The sequence below is a fragment of the Dipodomys ordii genome, unplaced genomic scaffold (assembly GCF_000151885.1).
Source record: "Dipodomys ordii isolate 6190 unplaced genomic scaffold, Dord_2.0 Scaffold11, whole genome shotgun sequence".
Taxonomy (NCBI): Eukaryota; Metazoa; Chordata; class Mammalia; order Rodentia; family Heteromyidae; genus Dipodomys; species Dipodomys ordii.
Window position 1 is genome coordinate 7,470,590 of NW_012267227.1, and position 26,367 is coordinate 7,496,956.

Sequence of the window (26,367 nt, forward strand, 5' to 3'; positions counted from 1 at the left end):
TCTGTTTCAAGCTTTTTTGGTGGTTAATTGAAGACAAGAGTCTCATGGGCTTTCCTTCCCAGGCTGGCTTTGAACCTTGCTACTCAGAGCTCAGCTTCCTGAATAGCTAGGGTTACAGGCATGAGCCACAGGTGTTTTGGGCGTGTAGTGATTAAAAAAAAAATTCAGCATCGCAGTCCAGCATCGCAGTCCATTGTCAGCTATATTGTGCCAACATCTTTTTCCTAACTTTCTCCTCCCTTTCTTTCCCTCCCTCTCTGTCTCTGTCTGTCTGTCTGTCTCTGTCTGTCTCTCTCTCCTTCTCTCTCTCTCTCTCTCTCTCTCTCTCATACACACACACACACAGAGACCACAATTTTGAAAGGTCGAAGAGACCACAATTTTGAAAGGTCGAGTCAAACAGATGAGTTCTTTATTGTGTGTTGTTTATAAGTGTGGAGAAGACATTTATAGGTGACATTCTGAAAAAAAAGAATTCCTTGGAGAACATATCTTCTTGAATAACTGCTGTGCTTTAGGCTGTTAACGTCCTGGAGAATTTTCCTTATCCCTTATATCAGGCTTGGCAATATAGCACAGTACTTCGTGTTTTGTTCCTGTTGTAACTCCAGTTGGAGTTAGAGCTGCTGTTACACATTTACCTTTGTGTTTGGATTTCATAGGTCGTTTGAGCTAGGTATGTGTTCCTCGAATTCTACAGAGCTATTGTACATGAAGGGTGGAATCCACTCCTCTGTGTCTATAACTCTGTGTGAATAAATGCCTAACAATGTTACTTGCATAACTTGTTTTTAAGTGAACTTAATGTTCTTTGAGTAACTATAGTAGTTGCTTGTGTTTATGGATGTTGCAGCTTTTGCTGTGTTGCTTGTATTTTCTGGGTAACTCTCTACTCCTCTACCAGTACTAGCTTATATATAACCCACTCATCTTGGTATTTTTGAAGCACGTAGCTCAGCAGTGGAAATTCTTTAGAAATGTCCAGTGCATGAATACTCTGTGTGTGTATGTATGTGTTTCTTTTTTTGTGTGCCATCCTGGGGTTTGAACTCAAGGCCTCAGGGCTGCCCATGGGTTTTTTTGTTTTGTTTTGTTCAAGGCTGATGCTCTACCACTTGAGCCACAGTTTCACTTCTGACTTTTTGGTAGTTAATTGTAGATAAGGGTCTCACAGTCTTTCCTGTGTGGGCTAGCTTCAAACTTGGATCCTCAGATCTCAGCCTCTTGAATAGCTAGGATTACAGGTGTGAGCCACCAGTATCTGGCTAATATCTCCCTTTTATAAGGAGAAAATCAATCATATTAAAGTTTAGTAATTTTTCTAGGCTCAGTAATAACAGAAGGTAGCAACACCAGTATTCAACTTTCCTTTTCCTTCCTTCCTTCCTTCCTTCCTTCCTTCCTTCCTTCCTTCCTTCCTTCCTTCCCTCCTCATTTTTTAATGGTGGTACTGGGGCGTGGAACAAAAGCTCTATCAAGTGCCAACACCCTCCAGCCCTTCTGTCTCTTTTTAAAAAATTTCCCCCAGGTGTCTCTGCCTCGTGCCTGTCCAGATATCCTCTCAGGCCAGGCCTGAGAGGCTGCTGAGAGCCTGCTTAGACTCTCCTACTTCTACACAATGCTTAGGAATGCTTGGGAACCTGGGCTCGCTGGTCCAGCTGTTGGCCTAAAGGGTCCTTAGGGAAAGCAGAAGCAGCGAACCTGCAGTATCCACATTTGACTTCTGCGATCCCTCTCGAGAATTGAGTAATTACTTAATGGATTGAATCGGTGACACACGCTATTCCAGATAACAGGCTGGGTTGCATTAAATTAACCTTCACAAATGGGTATTTATTGGTGTACTCTTGAAAGACTACATGTGTTGGCTGTAATTGCTCTTGCACGTTTCTCTGTGCTGGTCGGTATTTGTCCTGTGAGTGAAACGTTTCTCCGATTGACGCCTGGGTGGTGGCTTTAGCCATTTAGTGATGTGTGTCGTTGCATTCGACACATTGAGCATAAATCCTGTCTTGTAAACAGCAGGGAGACTAATGAGATTTGCCCACATTATGGTGTCATTACCAAGAGCTCCAACCGAGAAAAAGAGAAAGCTTAGGAAAAGCAGAACACAGAGCAGTGGAATTTGCAACTCTCAATGGTCTGAATTAAGCAGAGAGATTGCACCACAGCATGGAGAATACACACACACACACACACACACACACACACACACACAAATGTGTGCGAACAGGAGTGACGTTCTACCATAACAGAAATCAAACATGTTTTCTTTCAGTGAATGCTCACCAAGTCACCAATAAGTCAGCTGTAGAGAGAGATGATGTGGGGCTTATTTGTGATTTGAATTCTATATTGTAGAAAGAGGAAGAGGATTAAAATAAAATATTTAGGACGTATTAAACGTATTAAAGTAAGTTAATGTGATAGCTTACTACTCTTTGCTTCCTTGGAATTCCTATTATTTTTATTACTACTATTAAATAATGTCTGCGTTCGATAATGTCACACCCGGGAATATTCTTAATGCTTAGATTAGTTTCCTTCCTGGACTTGAAGTTTTCCGGAGAGCTGGTAATGATGGCTGCTTCGACACATTGTGTGGTCCGTACATCTTTGTTTGGGCAGATGAATAAATGAATTTGTGTGTGTGTGTGTGTGTGTGTGTGTGTGTGTGTGTGTGTGTTTGTGTATTAGAGAATAAGATCAGGCATAGTGGAGTAATAGATAAAGTACCTAGACTACTAAGTAAACTCCACCGTAAAGTGTTTTGAAGTAACTTCTTTTTTTTTTACATATTTCCATTAGATTCCTGTGTTTCTCTTCACCCCTTCCTCTGAACTAGAAACCTCTTAGGCTGCATTGAAAGGCAATGAAGGCTGTGGACTGAGCACTAGAAGACGAGGGTTCTGGTCCCAGCTCTTCACAAAATAACATTCTTATTGTACTAATAACTGAGCAGTATTCTTTGATCACTTATTGAGTATTTCCTTTATATTAGGCACTGGAGATAGGAAACTACTTTGTGAGATTGGGTAACATGTTTAAATTCCTTGGACATAACTATTATTACCTATGCAATGAAAGTGTAGAATCAGACGCACAGCTTACAACCTAAGAATGCCCTGAATGTGAGATCAGGAAACGAGGCCCGACAACTATTTGCAGTCATTGTACTCAGACAATTTTGTTAAAAATACTTCTCAGGAATATATTGCTAATACCAAACAGCAGGCCACTGAATTATCCACCAATAATTCTCTTATAGATTAATGATAGGTAGTATCCTAAAGACCCACTGGAAACCAAAATCAAAATGTTTTATGAGCTGGGAGTCAGTAGTGCGTGCCTGTAATCCTAATTACTAAGGAGGCTGGGATCTGAGGATCAAGGTTCAAAGCCAGCCCAGACAGAAAGGTCCTTGAGACTCTTTATCTCCAAAGAACCACCAAAAAGCCAGAAGCAGATCTATGGCTCAAGTAGTAGAGCACTAGCCTTGAGTAAAAATAAAAAAGCTCAGGGATAGCTCCCAGGCTTTGAGTTCAAGCCCCAGGACTGGCACAAAACACAGCAAAACGTGTTTCATGATTGTGAGATTTATAGTAGTCGAAGTTAGGGTAAGAGAATTCCTTGTTTCAGGAACAATTGCCTGTAACTTGATAACAGGGATAGGAAGGAAAGGTTGGCTGTTTCTCCCCCAAGCTATTCCAACAGCTTTTCTGCCAAGCGAAGCTCCGGGCAGCACAGAGGGCTGAGAAAGTCTGAGGCCAGGGAACTTGTCCGGGACTTACAGCTTTTCACTGAGTCTAATAGAGACAGCACTTGGCAGGTCAGTGCCACTGCTATTTGTCTCTGACCTAAGAGATCTGGAGTTCTTCACATCAAAACCACATCTTGCTGAGAGGAGATCAAACGTAAGGAAGGTAAGGATTCTGCCAGTAATTTATCATGCCAGGAAGAGTGAGCGGGCCATATGGGGCCACTGCAAATGAAGTTGACATTCCGGCCGTTTCTCATATAAGCTTCTCATGTAGTTATGGCTAGTTTTTCTTGTAGAGGAATTCCGGGTCAAGTGGCAGCTTTCAGTGGTATTTCCTAGCAGGACTCAGCGCTAATGTGAGCTTCATTTTGACATCAAATCCTCACAAGGGCTTTCTGATATTTAATGGCACGTAGAGATTTCTTGATCAAATAAATATTAATTAGAGCCTTGTAGTAAGTCTTTGCCTTCCTCCTCCTTGGGAAAATACAGAAAGAAAGATAGAAAGAAGAAAGAAAGAGAGAGGGGGAAGGGAAGGAAGGAAGGAAAGAAGGAAGAAAAGAAGGAAGGAAGGAAAGAAAGAAGGAAGGAAAGAAGGAAGGAAGGAAGGAAGGAGATAAAGGGAAAAAGAAAAAGGAAAAAAGAAAAGCAAAGGAAGAAAGGGGGAGGAGGAGGGAGAGAAGGAAGGAGTCATGAAGGAAGGAAGAAAAGGAAGGAAGGGTGAGAGAAAAAAGAAAAGAAGGAAAAATTGAGTTTTGACATCTACAAAAAAACAGAACAAAAATACCCTTCATTTTTCTTTTTAAACATTACAAATAGATAGCGAGTACCAGTGACTTATGCCTGTAATCCTAGCTACTCAGGAAGCTGAGATATGAGGATCACGGTTCAAAGCCAGTCCAGGCAGAAAAGTCTGTGAGACCTTAATCTCTAATGAAAAAGCCAGAAATAGAACAGTGGCTCAAGTAATAGAACTCTAACCTAGAGCATAAATGCTTAAAGGACAGTACCCAGGCCTTAACTTCAAGTCCCAGGACTGGCGCGCGCGCGCGCGCACACACACACACACACACACACAAATATAACAAAATAGATCCATAGCTTATGCACACTTAGAAATTTATCATCACAGTTTATCAGGGGGCTTTAGGAGTGAGTTACCATAAATAATATTACAATTCAGTGTCACATAGACCTTTTGGTGTATTTCTCAAAACCAAAACCAAAGAAATACATTTAAAATTATTTACTAAGATTTGAGTCAAGGGCAAAAAAGTGTTTTCTTTTCCCCAAAGAAAAATTCAGTAATCCTTTTTTTTTTTTGTCAGTCCTGGAGCTTGAACTTAGGATTGTACACTCACTATCCCTGAGCTGCTTTTGTTCAAGACTAGTGTTCTACCACCTGAGCCACAATGCCACTTCTAGCTTTTTCTGTTTATGAGGTACTAAGAAATGAAACCCAGGGCTTCGTGCATGCTAGGCAAAGCACTACCACTAAGCCACATTCCCAGCTCCCCTCCCCCAGCTCTTTAATTAATCAATTAATTTTGGTGTTTAATTGGAGATAAGAGTCTTATGACCTTTCCTGTCCAGGCTAGGCTTCCTGACCAGGCTGGCTTTGAACCATGATCATCACATCCCAACCTCCTGAGTAGTTAGGATTTATAGGCATGAGCCACTGATACCAACTCTCAGCCAGTGTTTAGTCTCCTATAGAGAAATCAGTTATGGCTCTAAGGCCTCTTCAACCAGGGATCAGGCAGCCTCTCTTCCACAGGATGCTTACTTTGTAACATAAATGAAAGGTGATTTTTAATTTTAAGCACAGTCATTCAAGACATTAATTTCTATCTTAGTGGAAGATGCCAGTTTGCCTCTTTTGGCTTGACTTTATGTGTGAGGAGGGAGAGTTCCATAAGCAGAATATTGCTCCAGTGGCTATGTAAGCAACTCTCACCTGTAAATTAAAGGTTAACCTGAGGTCTTACTTCATCTGCCCCTACGTTGGGAATTATTCTGAACTGTTGAAACACAGCTTGTCTGCAGAGTTAGGCGTGAAGAATAATATAATGAGAGGGAATTGGCCACATTTTTTTTTTTTACTTGGCATTCTTGGAATGTGTACCACGTCCATGAAAACCAGGTAAGATTGCCAGTTAAGAAAGGATAGGGTATCTAGTTAAATTTGAACCTATGGAGAAATAAATGAGGTTTAGTGTAGTGGATCCCATAATATCCCACTGATTTGAAACATGCACAGACAAATTTTATTCATTTTAAAAAATCCCATTGCACTGAGCTTACTGTATTTTTATTTTATTTTATTTTTAAATCTCTTAGACCTGGCAACTCTAAAACTGTCAGGCAGAGGGTTTGTGATTTTTATTTGTGACCATCAGTTAACATAAAATTAATTGGCATTCAATGAAAGAAGACTTAGTCTTTTAAAATTGTTGGATTGGAATGAGGAACACTGAGATAGAAAGACTTTTTTTTTTTAACCCTAGCCTAACTATTGTATAAATGGGAGAACCTAAGCCCATTGTGAAGACAACTTAATCTTCTAAGTGAATTGTTCCAAACTTCTAATTCAAAATCATACAAACAAAAACATTCAGATAAGCGGGTGTGCTATTTCAAATGCGGACCCCTGGGGCTTTGAAAATAAACACTTCAACCTCATTCTACCCCAACACGCCCGCCCCCCCCAAACCTTTCTGAAGTCCTCTATTTGCAAATGAACTGACTGAATGCTGAGAAAGACAGCAGACTAATTAAACCTAGGGAAGATAGGCAAAGGAACATTTGTTTCTACATAGAACACACAAAAGAAAGCAAGTTACATTCTGCTTTCTCAAGTCTGACAAGAGGGCATTAAACCCCTGTTCCCTGAGCTTTCTCCTCAAAGCAAATTTCCCAGACCTTCTCTGGGCCAGGCAGCCTGGGTGTGTTTGAACCAGCTTGGACCCCAAGCCTCTCTCTCTTCCTTCATGTGAGTCATCACATGAGTCAGAGATTCTGGGAGCCCAGTGAACCTTCTGGAAGGTCTTCACCACTTTCACTTGCTTTCTCTGTTCTTTCATGCTGTGTCTAAAGATTTCACAAAGGGTCTTAAATAGCAACAGTGACATGAATGAATACACACACCCACACCCACCCCCCCCCACACACACAAAGAGGGCATGGGTGATTAGTTTTATAAGAACACTAATAAATTGCCTTGAATGGATTGTTTACATTTAGAATCAGGGTCAATAAAAAGCCTGGCTTTTCAGTAATCTGATAACCCCTAGAACCCCTTTGTAAGGTGGTTTTATTATCTTAATTTTACAGGTGGGAAAGCTGAGCCATATACCCATCTTTATACATGTAGGCGTTAGATGTATTAGGAAATTATGTGACCCAGGTGCTTGGGGCTCACACCCATAATCCTAGCTATTTGGGAGGCTGCGATCTGAGAATTACAATTGAAAGCCAGCCCAGGCAGGAAAGTTCATGAAACTCTTATCACCAATGAACCACCAAAAAGCTGAACATGGAGCTGCGGCTCAAATAGTAGAGCACTAGCCTTGAATGAAAACGCCAAGGGACAGCATCCAGGTTTTAAGTTCAAGCCCCAATATTGTGGGGCGGGGCGGGGGGGAGGGGAGGGGGTATTTAAAAGAGGAATAGAGGCAGAACTGGATCTTCAGATCCTTCATGTGTATTTATGATTCAGGAAGACCAGAAGGGCCTTCAGGAGCTCCAGTCCAGGTGTTAGCAAGGCGTAACATCTGCCTGAGGGAGGAGAGGAAAATTGGACCATTGAGACCTGTCATAGGAGCAAAGTGGAAGTATGAATGACACACCAGGTCTTGCCTGAACTTGGGAAACTGAGGGCCTTGGGATTCCCCAGGGACCTTTACTCTGAACCATCCAAGAGAGACCATAAGTAATAGTGTCCTCTTCTTTTCAGATACAGCTGTGTGAGAATTGGGGTGAATTGTCACTAATCATTAATGTCCTTCGTTGTTTTCTCTTCACAACATGAACACAATTTGTGTGGTCGCTGCACATTGGTGTCATGTGTCAGACCCTGACAAATCTCTACAGGAATACAGATATTTCAAGAAAGAGCTTGTTCACCTTCCCCAGAAAGGATCGGATAGGTGCTTTCATTATTTTTCTTTCTGAAGCCTCTTACTTAGAAGTAAACTAAGATTGGGGATATTTTTTTTCCCTCCAAGGTAAACATGGCTTTTTAAAAAAAATTATAATATTTGAAGTCTACTAGATTTACAGGATTCTATACTGAGATAGTCATCAATACGATTTTTTAAAAAAAATTTATTGTAAAGATACTATACAGAGGGTTACAGTTACATGAGCAAGGTAATGAGTACACTTCCTATTGAGCATTGTTACCCCCTCCATTGTTTTCCCCCTACCATCCCTTCCCTCCCTACCTTCCCCGAGAATCAATACGATTTTTAAATTTGGATGTATACTACATTGGTAGTGCTGTCGTTCGTTCATAAATCTCTTTAAAGGTTATCAAGACAACTACTGAAGTCATCCTGTAAAAGGGGATAATTATCATCTGACAAATCCTCAAGCTATATGTTGCATATTTAATGAAACATAGCTGAACTTTTTCATATTTAGTCGATCAACCTGGCTCTTGCTATGCAACCTGGTATTCTCCTTGGATGACCCAAAAAGCAGTTTAGTGACCAGCTGAGTAGTAGTCCACTCTCCAAGGTACCACATACTACAGGAGTTAATACACAAATCATTCCAAACATTTCCTATTTTTAAAATAACAAAATCTTTTATGACAGAAATAAAACATGGCAGCTTTATGCCAAAGATTCACTGAGGATAAGAAAGAAACTATGTTATACCTAACTCCTATTAATATCTACTGCTTTGAGATTTCCCAGTTAGGAAATTCATGGCATTTTCTCTGTCTACTGTAGTCAAGGCCACTTTGCTGAGGGTTGAAGAACTGCACAGCTGAGCCGGATTCAGCTACCTGTTCCACAAGTGGTCAAGATACAGTCTATGTGGCTAAGCTTTCCTGCTTTGTGTTTTTATCCAAATACCCTCTGAGGTTATAAAGCAACTAAAAGCTTTAGGTGAATCTGATCCCTGTTGACAGCCAGTCTGGATTGGCTTTCCTGTCCCTGCCTCTTTCTCCAGGAGTGTGGCTTAGTACATCTTCAGAGCATTTACTGCATGCCTCTAGCTCTATTATTAGGCCATAAGAGGCAGCAGATGAATCTAGGAGACCTTTCTTCAGGGAATCTAAGGAGAAGACAGGCTTCTACTAAAAGACTAGGGCATATGCACATTCTGCCTCACGGCTCTGTAAGATGCAAAGGTCTTATTTCTGTTTGCTTTTTTTTTAATTTAAATTTTTATTTCTTTTGTGGAGGAGGAAAGAAAGCTCAGAGAGCTTGTTTGCTCAGGACTTGCACAAGTGGTAAAAGGTAGACTGATCTTTTCTATTCTAGTATCTCTGTCCTACGGTGTTATATAGGAACATAAAGAAATATTTTCAAGGTTCATCACCTCAGTCCTGAGTGAATTTCCATTGCTTTTTCTTCTTAATCTTTAAGTAGTTGTGCAAAGGAGTTGCTATCCAACAAATCAGTTTATGAATCCAATGCATCTTGATCAGTGTCACCTTTTCAATCTTCTCACCCATCCTCCCAACCCACCTGTTTCTTCACTTAATTTTGTAGGATATACATTGAACTCTTTTTTTTTTCTCCAATCCTGGGGTTGGAACTCAGGGTCTGGGCACTGTCCCTGAGCTTCTTTTGCTCAAGGCTAGCACTCTACCACTTGAGCCACAGTGCCACTTGTGGCTTTTTCTGTGTGTGTGGTTCTAAGGAATCGAACCCAGGGCTTCATGCATGCTAGGCAAGCACTGTACCACTGAGCCAACCTTCCCAGCCTACATTGAACACTTGGCTACATCTCTCCATCCTTCATTCGTTTTCCTATTTCTTTGTTTTATATACATAGACTCAACACTCAGAATAGTTAGCCATCAAACATGGATTAACTCAGCAACTGTACACTTAACCTTGGCAGGAAATGGCTTGCACATTACCTTGCTATCCTGGCAATCTACTTTTTTTATTCATACAGTTCACTTTTAGATCGCTTAAATGTAAAAGAGAACTTCCATAAAGCTTTTGTCCCCCAACACACGCACGGTCTCAGCCATTCTGAATCATAGAACTAATGGCCTGCGATCGTCCAGTCTCAACATCTCCCAGACAGTGAGTGGTCCATTTGTTACATGGTTCCTAGTGGTCTCTTTCAAGAAAGAAAAATTGAATTGGGCTCCAAAGAAACCACACCTTTATAATCTTTCCTGTTTTAACCATATTCTCCTCTCCTGTGTCTGCCCAGCTCCTTTGGAGACTATGATGTACCTCTGTCTTTACAACTTCTGATTGGTAGAAAGTCTTGGTGGGGGGTGGGGTTGGGGGTGGGTGGAGCATCCTCTTCATTAGAGTTCTGAAAAGCATTCCACTGGGAAGGTGGAATTTCCAAGCCAGGCAAAGACTATGTATGACATTTCCTGCCCAGGTGCTGAGAACATAGGATGCTATGAAATATTTGCAGAAGGAGATTATACTTATGGGTCTTTTTTTTCTTTTTGCAAATGCTTACATGGAGAGTGTGTCTAATAAAGTGGCATTCTGAATTTTAATTTTAATTCTCTTAGCTGACAGAGAAAACTATGATCCAACATCTGTGACTATTTCATAAAGCTTCATCCTTTTAGCCTTGGATACTGATATTCTACAGAGAAACAGACAGATGAAAATGCATTTATTTTAGATGGAATGAAATTGTAACCATCTCCTAAAGCAGTAGAAGTTGGCAATCCCTTTCCTTCTCTGCTCATCCAAAATCAGCCTTCCTGAGAGAAGTCATTAGGAGATGATTGTTTTGTTTTGGAAGTCCCCCTTCCAAGCCCCTCAGATACAGCCCAGTAGTTGGCAGAGCACAGAATGACTCTTTAGGAAGCCCAGAAAAAAGAATGTGTGACTGGAGAATTTGAATAGTTTGGCTGCTATTCTCTGGCACCCGTTCCCAGTCCTGCACCTGCGCGTATTGTAGAACGGATCTCATCTTGCGATGATGTCACATTAGTCAGAGAAATCAACAGTTTGCCTAACACCCCTTGGCCTTCAAGAAAGGAAATGAAAAGCAAAACCATTCTACTTACCTGTATGGACTGTGCTGAAGGAAGAAGGCACTCAACCACAATTTCTGCTGAATACTTTCTAGGAAAGCTTGTGAAAAGATGCAGTGGAAGTTTCTCACATTCCCGGTCAGCTCTTGAGCCTGCTTTCCAAATGGCAAATAAATAAATCAATAAATAGAATTGGGGTGTGATTCAGGGCATGGAGATTCAAGTTCCTATTCTACCACTAATTGGGGGGTGCATATGTTGTGGATTTCTTCTGACAAGTTTATGAAGTGTGTTACATGGGTTCTGCTGGAGGCCCCTTCTAGCTCTGCGCATCTGTCTCTTCCTAACCAAACCAGCACAATGATGCTTTAATAGGACTTGGCTGTTCAAAGTATGATCTTGATCTACTGAATACATGCACCATACCAGGAAACAAAGGATTTCTCTCTGTTCATGGTAATGACTTTGTATAGATTTTTAAGAAGTGTGTGTTTTAGGACGCTTCTTCCTAAACCTTGCATTTCCATATAGTGTGTTTCGAGTACATTCATTGTGCATTAAAATGCTAGACATAGCCAGGGGCCGGTGGCTCACATCTATAATCCTAGCTGCTCAGGAAGCTGAGATCTAAAGATCACAGTTCAAAGCCAGCCTGGGCAGGAAAGTCCATGAGACTCTTATTTCCAAATGGACCTGTGGGCTGAAGCTGTGGAGCATTAACCTTGGGCACAAAAGCTCAGGGACAAGCCGGGTACTAGTGGCTCACACCTGTAATCCTAGCTACTCAGGAGGCTGAGATCTGATAATCGCAGTTCAAAGCCAGCCTGGGCAGGAAAGTCCCTGAGACTCTTATCTCCACTTAACCACCAGAAAACCTGGAGTGGCGCTGTGGCTCAAGTGGTAGAGCATTTGCCTTGAGCTGAAGAGCTGAGGGCCAGTGCCCAGGCCTAGACTTCAAGCCCCACGACCAAAAAAAATCCCTCAGGGACAGTGCCATTCTCAAGTTCAAGCCCCAGGATTGGCCAAAACAAACAACAAACAAACAAAAAAACACAAAAAAACCCCACAACTAGACATAATTGGGAAAGGAAGCCATTATCTTTGGAAGCAGAGGATGTATTCTACAGGGGTCAGATTTATTGCCAATGGTTAAGAGACCTTAAACACACACTTAGACAAGGAGTAGGAAAAAACCTGAATCACAAAAAACTTTTGAGTCACCTTCTTACTGAGCGCCCACTGGTGGCCACATATGCTATTTGTCTAGGACCTCAGGTGTACAGTCTTAGAACTCTGTCCATACCAAGTAAATGGTATCTTCCAAAGTGCCATGTTGAAAAAGGTATTCAGAAGTTCAGTTGGGAAGTGTCAACAATTGATTACTGATGTCTGTCAAGGGCAGGAAGGATTTGTATTAAGTAATGTCTTCCTCTGGAGAGAGATACAGGCAACTGGAAGGCTGAGTGACTTATCAGACATGCAGCATGAAACCAGAACTGGCACACAAGCACCTCTCCTCTCCCTCCTACTCCTTTACTCTTTCCTTGTGTTATAAAAGAAAATACACCTTTAAAGTGCTATCTCCTTACAAATAAGCCTCTAAGACACAGTCACCTTAAGGAATAAACAGTAAAATGGCCCCATGACATGCTTGATAGAAGTCAGCTGAGGGCACAGCAGTTCCAGTTTGGCCTTCCATATAGCAGACCACTAAAGAACACTCAGGCATATGATCCAGTACCACCGAGCTAACCAGGGCCTTGCAAACCACCTGTGCTTACCAGGGATTTCCCAAGACACAAGTGGTACTGCATCCAGTTAAGACATAAACGCCATTGTTCTAGGGGGTTACAGTCCATTTAAAACCACATTTTCAATGAAAACTGCTTTTAACCCCATTCCAGACAAGAAAAAAGGTAAGGAAACATGTGCTATAAACGAGATGGTATTCAGTATAGACAGAGGGACATCCTTCCCGGGATGGGAAATGAAGATGGCTCTGGGATTCTCAGAACCTCAATTCCTGAGGTTGATTTTTTTAAATTTTCTTTTGCTAGTTAGCATCAGTTAGTTGTTCAAGGAGTTGGATGATAACATGTTCATTTAAACACGTCCATCAAGCCCCTTCCGTCATTCTTTCTCCTCTATCCCAAACTAGACGTAGAAACCTCCACTGGTCCCCTTTCACGCAATACACATAATATTTTGGAAATATTCACCATTCTTCATTCACTATTTGCCCTCTCCTCCCACACAGGATGTGTTTCAACTTCTTAATATTTATTTTTGTTAAAGCGTACATTACCTATTCAAAGGTGTCTAATACATGCATATACTGTACTTTAATCCGGTTGATCATATCGATGTCATATAGATATGTTTATATCATATCCATGATATAGATATGATATCTGTTTATAATGTATCTATACACATATCTATATGATATATACATGATACATATGTATGTATACACCAACATGATATATGTATCTATCATGTATCAATCAACATATATGTGTATATACATTAGGAGGCCTAACTTCCAAGTTTGGGCCCTGTAAATTGTTGGTGGCGAAAGCTTGGACTTGTAACAGAAACCTTAGTTTATTCCCCTGGAAAGGAAAACGATGGCTTCATCACAAACGAAAAGAAATGTGAAGGTTGTCAGTACCCACACTAAGTGGGGTACTTCATGATGTTAGTGATATTGGAATGATTTACTGAACGTAAACACAAATCCTCCTAGGTGGCCCTCTCCTGGTTGCTTTAGTAGGCAAGGCAGAGTGAACACAGCTCTTGAAGGACGACAGCTCATTCATCTTCACGTCTCTTCAGAGGGCTTTCCCTGGTGAAGCCTGAAGCCCCTAGCCTTTCTTTCTTGTTGGTTTCTGGCAGGCACGTATGGTTGCTTTGATTGAATCTCTCTGAGGCACAAACTTTTCTCTCTGGCATTATATAACATTAAGACCTAAAGTATTTTACTTTGGGAGTATATGTCTAGACATATAGTAGGTATGAAATACTTTTGTGTGTGTGTCAGATGGTTTGAACTCAGGGCCAGGATGTTGTCTTTTAGCTTTTTCCACTCAAGGCTGGTATTCTGCCACTTGAGTCACAGCTCCACTTCTGGCTTTTTTTTTTTTTTTTTTTTGCTGTTTAATTGGCAATACGAGTCTCATGGACTTTCCTGCCTGGGCTGGCTTTGAATCACAGTCCTCGGATCTCAGCCTCCTGAGTATTTAGGATTATAGGTGTGAGCCATCAGATAGCAGCACTAAGTACTTCTGAATGTCGCTATACCTCCAGGTATTAAATCTTGTTTAATGAACCTCCATCACCCCCATGCTGAACAGGAGAAAGAGCCAGTTGCTATTTATTTCTCTATCTCTCATAGCCTACCCATCTAGTAGATGTATAATAAATGGTTGTGAATAAACGGAGAATAAATGACTTCTAAGGAGATGGACCAATGTCAACTACTTCTTCCCCCTTCCTTTCTTATAATTTTTTCTTTTTGTGTGTGTGTGTGTGCTGGTCCTGGGGCTTGAACTCAGGGTCTAGGCACTGTCCCTGAGGTTCTTTTGCTCAAGGCTAGCGTTCTACCACTTGAGCCACAATGCCATTTCCAGCTTTTTCTGTCAATGTGGTACTGAGGAATGGAACCCAGGGCTTCATGCATGCTATGTAAGCACTCTACCACTAAGCCACATTCCCAGCCCCACATCTATCCGTCTCTCTCTCTTTTTTTTGGTTGGTTTTGGGGCTTGAACTCTGGGCCTGGGCACTGTCCCTCAGCTCTTCAGCTCAAGGCTAGCTCTCTACCACTTGAGCCACAGTGCCACTTCCAGCCTTTTCTGTGTATATGGTGCTGAGGAATCAAAACCAGGGCCTCATGCATGCGAGGCAAGTACTCTACCACTGAGCCACCTTCCCAGCCCAGCACATCTGTCTTTTTGATAGCTTTTTGGGAATAGGAGTCTCATGGGCTGGCTTTCAGCTCAACCTTAGATCTCAGCGCCCTGGGTAGTTAGGATCATAGGCATGAGCCTCCAGTGCCTGGCTCTTTCCTTTTTGTTCTCTCTTCCTCTCTCTTCTATCTCAGCCCCATCTCTCTCCTAACACACACTGTGCTGTGAGCCACCAAACTAGCCGTCACTCACCTCTTTAGAAGATCATATTTCTTTCATTTCCTGTCTTTGCAAAAATGAAAAGTAGCACGTCTCTATTATAAAGAAATGGCCTCAGCTACTTCTGGATTGAAAAAAAAAGCGAGTAGTTAATCAGTTACATTTTATTTAAATACATATGCTTAGCGCTAAATTACCTTGGAAAATCCAGGTTGATTTATGGTTGCCATCGGCCTTAATGAACATTGATTCTGGGGGAATGCTAAGTGGGAATGGCCCTCACAATTGAAGGTGAACAATGAACTCTCTGGGTATTGTCCAATTTGTAGCATGATTTACACAGAAGCAAGACCTGCCCTTCCCGGGGTGACCCCCCCCCCGCTTTTTTTTTCCCATCGTGTCTTTAAGACAGGTTATATATAATCCATAGATAGGAACATTTGCTGTCAAATACTTGGGCTGATTTAGAGCTAGGCCTCAAAAATGGTCATTTATTAATAAAGATGGAAGGGAGAAGAAGAAGGGATTAAAAAAAAACTTAATCTGAGACTTCGCAGGGATCCTGAGTTCTTGCTACATATCATCACTCGTCCAGTCTGTGGCATTTTTACGAAGTGACCATAAATGAAAGTCAGATTCAATGCACAAGATATATACATTTACTCCACAGCCATCGGAGTCTGTGGCTCTTGGAGAGTTTATAAGAGCCTGGCGAATGCAAATTGACTGGGAAAGAATCCGAGGGGTGGGGGAATGGATGCTCGGTGAGTGGTACTCCCTGACACGGGACACCAAAAACTTTTGCAGAGTGAGTGATTGAAGTGTAAAGCTGCCAGCTGCTTGGTTTCAAAACTTGAAACATTTCCAAAACATTGGATGAGGCACTTTATACGCCCACTAGAGTAAATACGCCGGGTTTTACTGCCAATTTAAATGTGCTCAGTTTACAGCAATGAGCTTGTATAGGCATTACCTTGTTTATAGAAAGTGGAACAGGAAGAAATGAACATTAACCATTACCAGTAGCAAGTCCCCCCCCCACCCCCTCCCGGCCTTTCTTCCACAACATGGATAGGGATGTGTCACCGCTATCATCGACGTGTCCTTCCCTCCACCAGAGCAGCCCACGCCATGACCCAGCGCGTGATCAAGACAGTGCATCGGCTGTCCCTTGGTATCTTTCCTAAAACAGATATCAGTAGCACAGAAAAAGGAAGTGTGAAACAATAGAGTGGGTATGTACCCCCTGATCGTGTGTGTGTGTGTGTGTGTGTGTGTGTGTGTGTGTGTGTGGTAATTGGGGTGTGGGGGGAGGTGTTGATTTAGCCAAGGATGTTTTCTACAAGGGAAACCAACCATAGAAGTCATTTATTTTCTCTTCAAAAGTATCTAAGTATGCGGTGGCCCTTGTGGCTTGGGGTGACCTCCCTAAGCTGAGATCCTATGCTAGATTCGTGTTTAGATCAAAAGACAACATGTAGAGAAGAAAGAAAATTAAATATTCTAGGAAGGGGTTTCCTAGAAAGCACTTTGTCTAGAAGAAAGTAGACACTCAGCAAATATTGTTACGGGAGATGAGAGAAAGAGAAGGGGGGAAGAGGGAAGGGGAGCGGCAATAAGAAGAGAGCATTAAAAGTTGGTGTCTTAAGAGACAGGTCCTCATGAACTTAGCTGTGTTTCTAATTCAAGAACACAGAAGAAAGCAGAGGCCACATAGGGAACACAAGTTAATAGACACGAGCAAGCATGGACAGAAAGACATCGCTGTGAAGTAGAGTCTGTTTTTCTGAGTCATATTGATTGAATGTGTGTGTGTGTGTGTGTGTGTGTGTGTGTGTGCCTCCTGGGGCTTGAACTCAGGGTACTGTAGCATTCTACCACTTGAGCCACAGCTCCATTTGCAGCATTTTGCTCTCACTGACTTTCCTGCCTGAGCTGGCTTGGAACTTCAGTTCTCAGATCTCAGCCTCCTAAATAACTAGGATTACAGGCGTGAGCCACCGGCACCTGGCCCAAAGTCCTTTTCAAAAGTTGTCTGATTGGTGATCTCCAGTGATGAAGTCTGTCTTTATTCTTTTATGCTGGGCTTCTCAGAACGCTTTGACCCAAATACATATGCATATGAATACTAGAATGATGCTACCCACATTGTCTCTACACCATTCCTTCTCCACAGTGTAGGGTACTAGCCCAGTGTAGAAACTTTCTACAACCAAGAGCATGATCCCATGTCTGCAAATAAAGGATTCAGATGCCCCAAGTGTATATATTAGACTATTTGTGTTTTCTGTTGCTTGCTTTAATTCTTCTACAACAATATATTCTTTTTGGTGGGAGAGCTGGTCCTGGGGCTTGAACCCTGGGCCCCGGTGCAGTTCCTGGGCTCCTTTTGCTCAAGGTTATCGCTCTACCACTTGAGCCATAGCATCACTTCTGGCTTTTTCTGCTTATGTGGTACTCAAGAATCGAACCCAGGGCTTCACACATGCTAGGCAAGCACTCTACCACTAAGCCACATTCCAGCCCTGCAAATACTTTTGTTTAATGTCGATTTTCCTTATCTTTTAGAATCTCTTCTTTTTTTCATCCACTTTTTTAAAAAATCACTTTTTAAAAAAAATCTGTGCTCTTTTAAAATATGTGGTTAGTTTATGACATCTCTTAAAAATGATCTTTCTTTTCTAGTGTCTTTCTATTTTCTATAACGCTGCTTTCTGATTTACCTACTCTCATTTTTTTTAGAGATTTCTGTAATTTTCCAGCCTTGATCTCCCGAATGGATTCAACTTACTCTGGCAGACATAGGCCCTGACAGGTCAGGGCCGCTCAATCATCAGAGGAACTTGTACATGGGAGGGAGATAGCCTAACCTCATGTTTCTTTCTTTTCTGTCACACTTCTGCAACCAGGGTATCAGATGAGCTTCAGAAAGGAGTTAATGTCAAGGAAGAGAGGCAGATCAGGCCAGCAGAATGGTTTTATTAGGGATAGAATTTCTTTCTTCTGCCTTCCCCTCTCCCTACCCCAGGTCACACTCCCTCATTATTTCTCGTTTTTCTGAAGTGTTCTTTTAACATATCAGCCACACCACACCAGAGCCCTCCCTGCTCCGAAGCAAACTCCAGCAACTCTTATCTCTACCCTCCATCTAAGCACTAAATCACAATGTCTTACCTCATTTAACTTCCCTGAAAGTAATCTTGTCTTTGAAATATTATCATACGTTCCAGAACGGCAGTGTGTACGTAGGCTGTGGCTTCTCAGTAGTTCCTACAAACCATTTTTTGCTTAGACGGGGCCCTACATAAATATTTCGTGGGTTTCTTTCTGTAAAACCGAATTTCTGCTCAGATACTCCCTTTGCTATTTATGTGCTAGAAACTTGTTCTACAAAGGAGGATGAGGAGGAAGACTTTGTGGGTCCTTTAATCTTATGAGGGGCTTGTAATGAAACCAAGGGCTATAAGTCTTCTTTAGACTTTCCTGTGGGCTATTATTTTTAATCTTTCTGTTTTAAAATGTTAGTAGTTGTGGCCAAATGTTTCTGCACAGGATTCTCATTTTCAGCAATAAACAACCTACTTTCAAGGCCCTTCTGTCATAATACACTAGATCTTGGAGATATACATGCATGGGTATATATATGCATATATATATATATATATATACACATCTATCTATCCATAGATGTATATATACATATATATATATATATATACACACATATAAGGATACAGATGTATACATATATATGTATATTTACATATACACATGTATGTATGCAAATATTTGTTTATAAAAATGCTTTTTAAGTTGCATTTTTCTGTGACTCTTGATTAACTGTTGATCTTATATCTTGCAACTTTCCCATATTTATATGTCTGGTAATTTTTTTAATAGATTTCTACATGGTTATTGTATCATCTGAAAAGTAAGAGGATATCCTTTATTTCCAAGCTTTGCTTGCTTTCTCTCTCTTTCTTTCTCTCCTTCCTTCCTTCTTATTATGTTACAATATCAAATATCACAATATTAAGTAGAAGCAGTGAATACATATCTTCATATATTTATATATTACTTCTACTATATTGATTAATTAAAAGAGCAGTGATCTCAAAATGAATAGGAAGCTGAATGAAAATACAAATACTGGGTTTTCTCTAGAGGATAGTGCCAATATTAGTTCCAGGAATTGTAAAACTAAATCTCCAGCAGCATATTTATTATTCTCAGGCTTACATAGAATATTCTTCAAGATACAGGCCTCATTCTGGGCTGTAAAACACATGCTAACAAATGTGAACTAGTAGAAATCATATAAAAATAGGTTTTCTGGTTCAGTAGAATTAAACTAGAACTGAAAAGCTATCTGGAAACCTTCCACAATACTTGGATATTAAACCACATACTTATAAGTAATACATCTGCCTATGAACAAGTCTTAAACTAAAAGTATTTAGAATTAAATGAAAATAAGGCTTATTCAAAATCTGTGAGATGCAGCTAAAGCAGTATTTTTAATGTCATGGCATTAAGTGCATATATTAGAAGAGAGGAAATAGCCTAAACTTCTGTTTTAGGAAACTAGAAAATGAATAATGCAAACCTAGAGTATTGCAAATATGCAAGCAGAAATGAGTTAAATTGAGAATAGTTAAGACTAGAGAATTACAAACTGAAAGGACAATGAGTTTCTACTACAGACCAGTCAGAATGGTTAACATCCAAAAAGCCGCAGACTATGGAGCAAAAGAAGCACTTCTTTTTTTGGGGGGTCGGGTTGGGGGTGGGGGTCTGGTCGTGGGGTCTGAACTCTGGGCCTGGGCGCTGTCCCTCAGCTCTTCAGCTCAAGGCTAGCGCTCTACCACTTGAGCCACAGCGCCACTTCTGGCTTTTTTCTTTTTGCTTATGTGGTGCTGAGGAATCGAACCCAGGGCCTCATGCATGCAAGGCAAGCGCTCTACCACTGAGCCACCTTCCCAGCCCCAGAAGCACTTCTTAATTGCTGATGGGAATGTAAAATGATCTTTTCTTAGTGCGTTGTATCAGGAGCACATGGTGCCCATTTGTCCCAGTGCTGATCAGACACTGTCTCTCTTGATGGTTGACATGTTCAACTAAAGCTAAACACTCTTAAGTCTTTGGACAACATCAAAACCCAAAACAACCTGGAGGGAATTCCCGGATTGAGAGGGAGTGGGGTGAGACAGGACTCTGTTTAGGGTGTCTTATAATGCTTCGAAGTTTACACTTGCCTGACACCCCCAAGTGTACAGCTCTAGTATTATTACCAAGCGACTGCCACACTGCTTGACTTCTGATCGACTGCATCACAGATCCCATTGTACTGTCTCCTTTCCTAGATCTTTATTAACAATGAATGGCAGAACTCAGACAGCGGGCGAGTGTTCTCTGTCTACAACCCAGCCACAGGAGAGCAGCTGTGTGAAGTCCAAGAGGCCGACAAGGTATGTGTTTCCAGATTCTCTACGAAGTAACCCCTGTCAAGGCAGGGGAGCAGTAGACATGCACTCGATCAGACACCATCACTTACGTTGGGAGCCCAAGAGCCGATGGTTCCTCTCCCTTTCATTGTGCCTCTTCCCTAACAGGCGGATATAGACAAAGCAGTGCAGGCAGCCCGCCTGGCTTTCTCCCTTGGCTCGGTGTGGAGAAGGATGGATGCTTCAGAGAGAGGACGTCTGTTGGACAAGCTTGCAGACTTAGTGGAACGGGACAGGGCAGTTCTTGCAGTAAGTAGCCTAAGGATGAGTCTTTACTCCAGAATCACGGTTCTTCTGTCTTTAGGAACATGGGCCGGGAGGCAGACCTGCGGGGAAGATAGGATGTGCAGAATACACCTAGGAAATGGGAGCTGTGTATACTTGGGGATAAAGTGGGGAAGTAGAGAATCAGCTGAGTGTCTCTCCTCTTTGCATTTTGAAGAACGACTGTAACACTGCGAGATTGGTAAGTCCTTTCCTTTCTCCTGCCTATAAAACCTATCAAGCACCAGGCAGCTTGCATAAACCTATCCCCACTACCCCCTGCAAACTCTGGTTACCCTTCAGAAGCAGAGGGCTGCAGGCCTTTGCACTTAGACTTTGTTTGTCCTATCATTTTTTAGATACACAAGGAAAGAGAGACACTAACTTTCTTTTCACTAGAGCAATTAGAGCAATCTTTCTCCCAGGATCTTACCCCACCCTAGAGCATTTTTGTTGTTGTTGTTGTTACTGTTGGCTATAAGGCCTGAACCCAGGGCCTGAATGCTGTCCCTGAGGTCTTTTGCTCAAGGCTAGCACTCCACCACTTTGAGCACACAGTTCTGCTTGTGGGTTTTTTTTTTTTTTTTTGGCGTGGCTAATTGGAGATAAGACTCTCATGAGGATTTTTCTGTCCAGGCTGGCATTGAACCACGATCCTCCGTTCTCAGCCTCTTGAGCAGCTAGCATTAAAAGTGTGGGCCGCTGGTGCCCAGCTCTAGATGGCTTTGTTATTGCTGCTCTTTAAGTATATGGCAGTTTTTTAGAGAATTCAGAGTTCTGGGGAGATGAAAACTGTCTATCTCTTGGTTGACTTGTACTTCATTCTATGTCGTGTACAGCTTGGCTCTATGCTAGCTGCACAGAGAATGTAATGCCCACCTTTTGTTTTCATTCTTTGTTTTGGTCTGGTCCTGGGGCTTGAACTCAGTGCCTGAGTACTGTCCATGAATTTCTTTTGCTCAAGGCCAGCACTCTACCACAGCTCCATTTGCAGCTTTTGGGCAGTTTTTTTTTTTTTTTTGGAGATAAGAGTCCCACTGACTTTCCTCCCCAAGCTGGCTTTAAACCTCAATCCTCAGATCTCAGCCTTCTGACTATCTAAGATGACAGACCCACACCTGTAATGCAGCTTGTAATGCCATCTTAAAAACGTATTAAGTTCCTAAAAGTACCAGTGAACAGTAGACATGAGACATTCTATGATGAGTTTCATCTTGTCCATTTAATAAATAAACTGCACTGTAAATAATGAGTGGAAAACAATTCAATGGTAGCTTTGTCAGTAATCCCATCATTTTTACACCAGGCTGTGTTATAAAATGTCCTTAGAGGGGAAACCATGAAAGTTATTAAAAATATACTTACATTTGTTAAGTCTGTAATACCTTTAATCTATCTCAAGTCTAGAGAGCTCCTTGTTTCTCATTGTTTTCCTTACAGGCTTAATCTGTGTAGGAACATGTCATCAAAAAAAAATCATAATGGTTAGAATGTAAAACGGCTTAATATTGCTATTTTTTAAATTAAATGGACCAGATTCTTTGCTGTTAATACATAATGGTTGTTAATCTAAATGTTTACTTGAAACCAGCCTTTAAGTTGTTAAAAGTGTGGGCTTCCCTAAGGGCGATCTTGTTTATTTGATGGTAATAGATAAACTTGCTGTGCACTGTGAGTATTCTTTCTCTCGGTGGGGGTCCTGGCAGCTGTGGAGAACATTTTATTTTCTCCTCAATTGCATAAAAAAAAATCTATGTCCCCATTCCTCTTTATGGATTCAGGTTACTAGTGTAGACTCCAAAAAACAAATCCCTCTTCAGCTCTGGTTATTAATATACCAGAAGGTAGTTTGACAAGCCGAACATTTCCTTCTTGTCAGTTAAAGGAGTGCCGCGCTTATGTATTTGGACAGTAGTCATTGAAAATACACAGACACGAGCATGTATGTGCTCATTGTGGGTTTTACTAGAAACTCAAACCACACTTGCATACTAGACATTTCTATTTGGAAAATCGGAGTTAAACGAGTATGCATCACCATTCATAGCCATTTGCATGTTCTTCCCTTCCCTCTTTCCCCGCCTTCCCCGTGCATGCACCAGTTCTGAGGCTTGCCCTTTGGGCTTGGGTGCTGTGCCTGAGCTTTTTTGCTTGATGCTAGCATTCTACCACTTGAACTTCTAGCTTTTTGGTGGTTAATTGGAGATTAGAGTTTCACAGATTTTCCTGCCTGGGCTGGCTGGCGTTGAACCTTAATCCTCAGATCTCAGTCTCCTGAGTAGTTAGGATTACAGGTCTTTTCCCTCTTTTCCTTTGCTTCAGAAACTATTTAGTCTATACTTGGAAAAATGCATGTGATTAAATTCCTCTTCCTTTCTTTTCTTACAGACTATGGAATCCTTAAATGGTGGCAAACCTTTCCTGCAAGCTTTTTATGTGGATTTGCAGGGCGTCATCAAAACTCTGCGGTATTATGCAGGCTGGGCTGATAAGATTCATGGAATGACCATTCCTGTAGGTAGGTGAAACACAACTGTGCCAGAAAGGGAATGGGGGGTTCATCCAGAAACTCAGTCTCATCACCCCAAATGGGCAGCAGCTACTCAGCATAGCTCTCAGACGAGTCTAGCAACTTGAGCTGCGCCTAGAACCAAAGCATCGCTGACTCTGACACGGTCCCTCCTTCTGTGTGTAGACATTCTACAAGTACATGTAGGGACAAGCAACTCGAATCCCTCTATGAATACGCCTATGTCTATTAACCAACCACTAAGTACTTGGCTAGGGGCCGGGAGTTTGAAAGTATGGTGGGCATTGGGATGTCGGAAAATTCCGAGACTTGGCCTTCGCCCTCTTGAACCATAACATCCACTCCTCGGAAGGAAATATTCTACAATGTACTGCTGGGTCTGAGAGCATAGTTGGAGCCTGGGTCAACCAGGCTACAAGTTTTATTTCACCATCAATGCTGAGACACTGAATTACTTCCAACAGATGAATGCTTTGATCAAAATCACACTTAGAAAAAGTACTTTGACTGCAGAGGGGGTAATCTATGTAAAAAACTGTCTATTCTTTGTTCCCCTGAAGGAGCTTCTAACCAAAAGTCTTTGAAAGAGGAGAAAGGATGCTCGCTTTGAACTCAAGGTTTGAACTCAGGGATTCATACGTGTTCAGCTTACCTGCATGCTTATCTGGTGCTCTACTTCTTGAACTATGCCCCCACATTTCCCTTTTGCTGGTTATTTGAGAGATGGAGTCTCAAAGACTTTTCTGCCCAGGTTGGCTTTGAACCATATTCCTCAGGATCTCTGTCTTAGAGTAGCTAGGATTACAGGTGTGAGCCACTGACACCTGGCTAGGATACTCACTTCTGAGCCATTTACCAGTGGCCTCCTCCTCTGAATTGGGAGTTTCTCCCACTTCTATCCATTCCATCCCACCATGGGATGGGATTGCAGAATTAGGCAACGTGAACTTGATTCACAATGGTCTTGATGTTATTTCCTTTACTACACTCTCCATTATTTCCTGCCATTACCCAATGGAGCCATTCTCTCTGACCATAAATCCTGAGCTTTGACCCTTTACTACGGCAAGTCCCAGTTATGATGATAAATAATAACCATTACTATGATTTGTGGAAGGCTTTCTTAGTGCTCATTTGTATCTCACAGCAGTCCCCAGGAGAAGTATTTTCTCATTTTGATTATTCTTATTATTTTACCTAGATCAGAATCCTCTGCTCCTCTCCTATCTACAACCCCCTAATGATGGAGGACAAGTCCAAGCTTGTGTTCAGTTTTTGTGACGGAGAAATGGAAGCTAATGGGCTTATGTCACCTTAGATTTTTCTCTGTATTGAGTGCTAATCTTATTGATTTTTTTTTTAGGGTATGTGAACAAATTTAGCCTATGCTTTATATTGAACATCAAAATGACCTTAGGATGTATCATTCAACAAAAGGAGGTTAAAAATGACTCAGGTCACATTTCTTTTTTTTTTTTCATTTTAAACAAGAAGTTTATTTAAACAACCAGACACTTGACTTGAAGGGAAAACTATCTAGGATTCTTTTTTTTTAAAGAGTAATTTACCCCTACTTAAAGACAGATTGCCCTACATATACAGCTACGTACAAAAAAGTTATAAAATTGTCCTTGGTTTTACAATGATAAATGAAAACATTAAAATTCTCCAATCAAACAAGGTATGCAAGGATTTTTGTTGTTTTTTTCTTTTTTTTTGTTAAAATAGTGAGAGCAAAATAACTTACTGAAATATAAAGATAAAAGCTGAATGAACATGCCATGAATGGAGAAGGGGGATATTTTCACAGGACCAGTATTTTTCCCCATCCCATCTCCATTTGATGTCAATCAAAATATACCATTGACCATTTAGTTTAAAAGAAAAAAAAAGAAAAAGAAAAAAGAAAAGCAATATGCTTGTGCACATACACCAGTTACTTTATGTACAATAAAGGAATGGGGAAGGGGAAAATGAAAGAATAGAGAAAACTATACTGTAGTAGTCAGGATGTGGTGGAACCAAATTGCAGTTTTCTAATTAAGAATGTATTCTTGGTCTATAAGAACAAAGTTCTGGAGCAAAGTAGCAGGTTCCCTTTTTTAGTAGAAACCTCCTGTCTGCTGCTGGAACACATCAATTGTATCTTCATCCTCCATTTCCAACTGTGCAGGTGTGTCTCATTGATTGGCTGCCCATCAAATCGGAATCTGATCTGCCTCATTGACAAACCCTGTCGTTCACAATAGGCTTTCATTAGTTTACTAAGTGGTGTATGCCTCTTAATCTTAAACTGCACCACAGAACCATCCTGCCCCGCCACCTTCAAATTAATATGATCGTTGTTCTCAGTCTTGACTCCTTCCTTGGGCTTTTCGTCGGCCATCGCGAGCGCCGGAGTCTCCTTAGATGCCGCTTCACAAAAGAGGTCCCCGGTCCGCACCGAACGAGCACACAGGCAGCACCACCTCAAATTTCATTATTTATCTTGGAGGTTTTTTTTTTTTTCCAGTTTTACCTATTAATGCTGAAGAATAGGCTAAAACATGGACACTTTACTGACTTGGGTCTTCAGGCCTTACCTTCGATCTGCTTGCCCTGGTTCAGTGCTCTCCCCAGTGAAAGGGTAGTAGAAAGCATGCAGTCCGAACAGGAGTGAGGGACTGTGTTCTGTGTCCACCCTGCCTTTCACCAAGGAGTGTCAGTGGGGTCTGAACTGTCAGTGGCAATGAAGTCAGGCCCAGCAAGAGGCTTCAGCAAGAGGCTGAAGCTTCAAGGACCCCCAGGAACCCCGAAGGATCCAGGGAAATAAGATGACTTTCTTCAAGACCATGTAATGGAATAGTGGTAAAACTGAGATATAGCTTCAAAGGCAGATGTGGTTAGCCAGACCCGATCTCAACACATACCCACCCATGCACACAACATCAGCTCTGATGGCACAGGCCTGTAATTACAGCTGGGCAAGAGGCGAAAGTGTG

General features: G+C 41.5%; 1 protein-coding gene and 1 pseudogene across 1 annotated transcript in view; one reads left to right on the forward strand and one right to left on the reverse strand.

Moving 5' to 3' along the window:
* The first annotated feature begins 20,452 nt into the window (after positions 1-20,452).
* Aldh1a2 (aldehyde dehydrogenase 1 family, member A2) overlaps positions 20,453-26,367 on the forward strand; it is a 30,333-nt gene continuing 24,418 nt past the window's right edge. Inside the window, exons 1-3 of the mRNA XM_013010261.1 lie at positions 20,453-20,556; positions 20,701-20,841; positions 23,245-23,374. Coding sequence (XP_012865715.1) covers positions 20,767-20,841; positions 23,245-23,374 — 205 coding nt within the window. The 5' untranslated portion in view covers positions 20,453-20,556; positions 20,701-20,766. The remainder of the gene's footprint in view (positions 20,557-20,700; positions 20,842-23,244; positions 23,375-26,367) is intronic.
* On the reverse strand, positions 25,303-25,849 carry LOC105981189 (annotated as a pseudogene).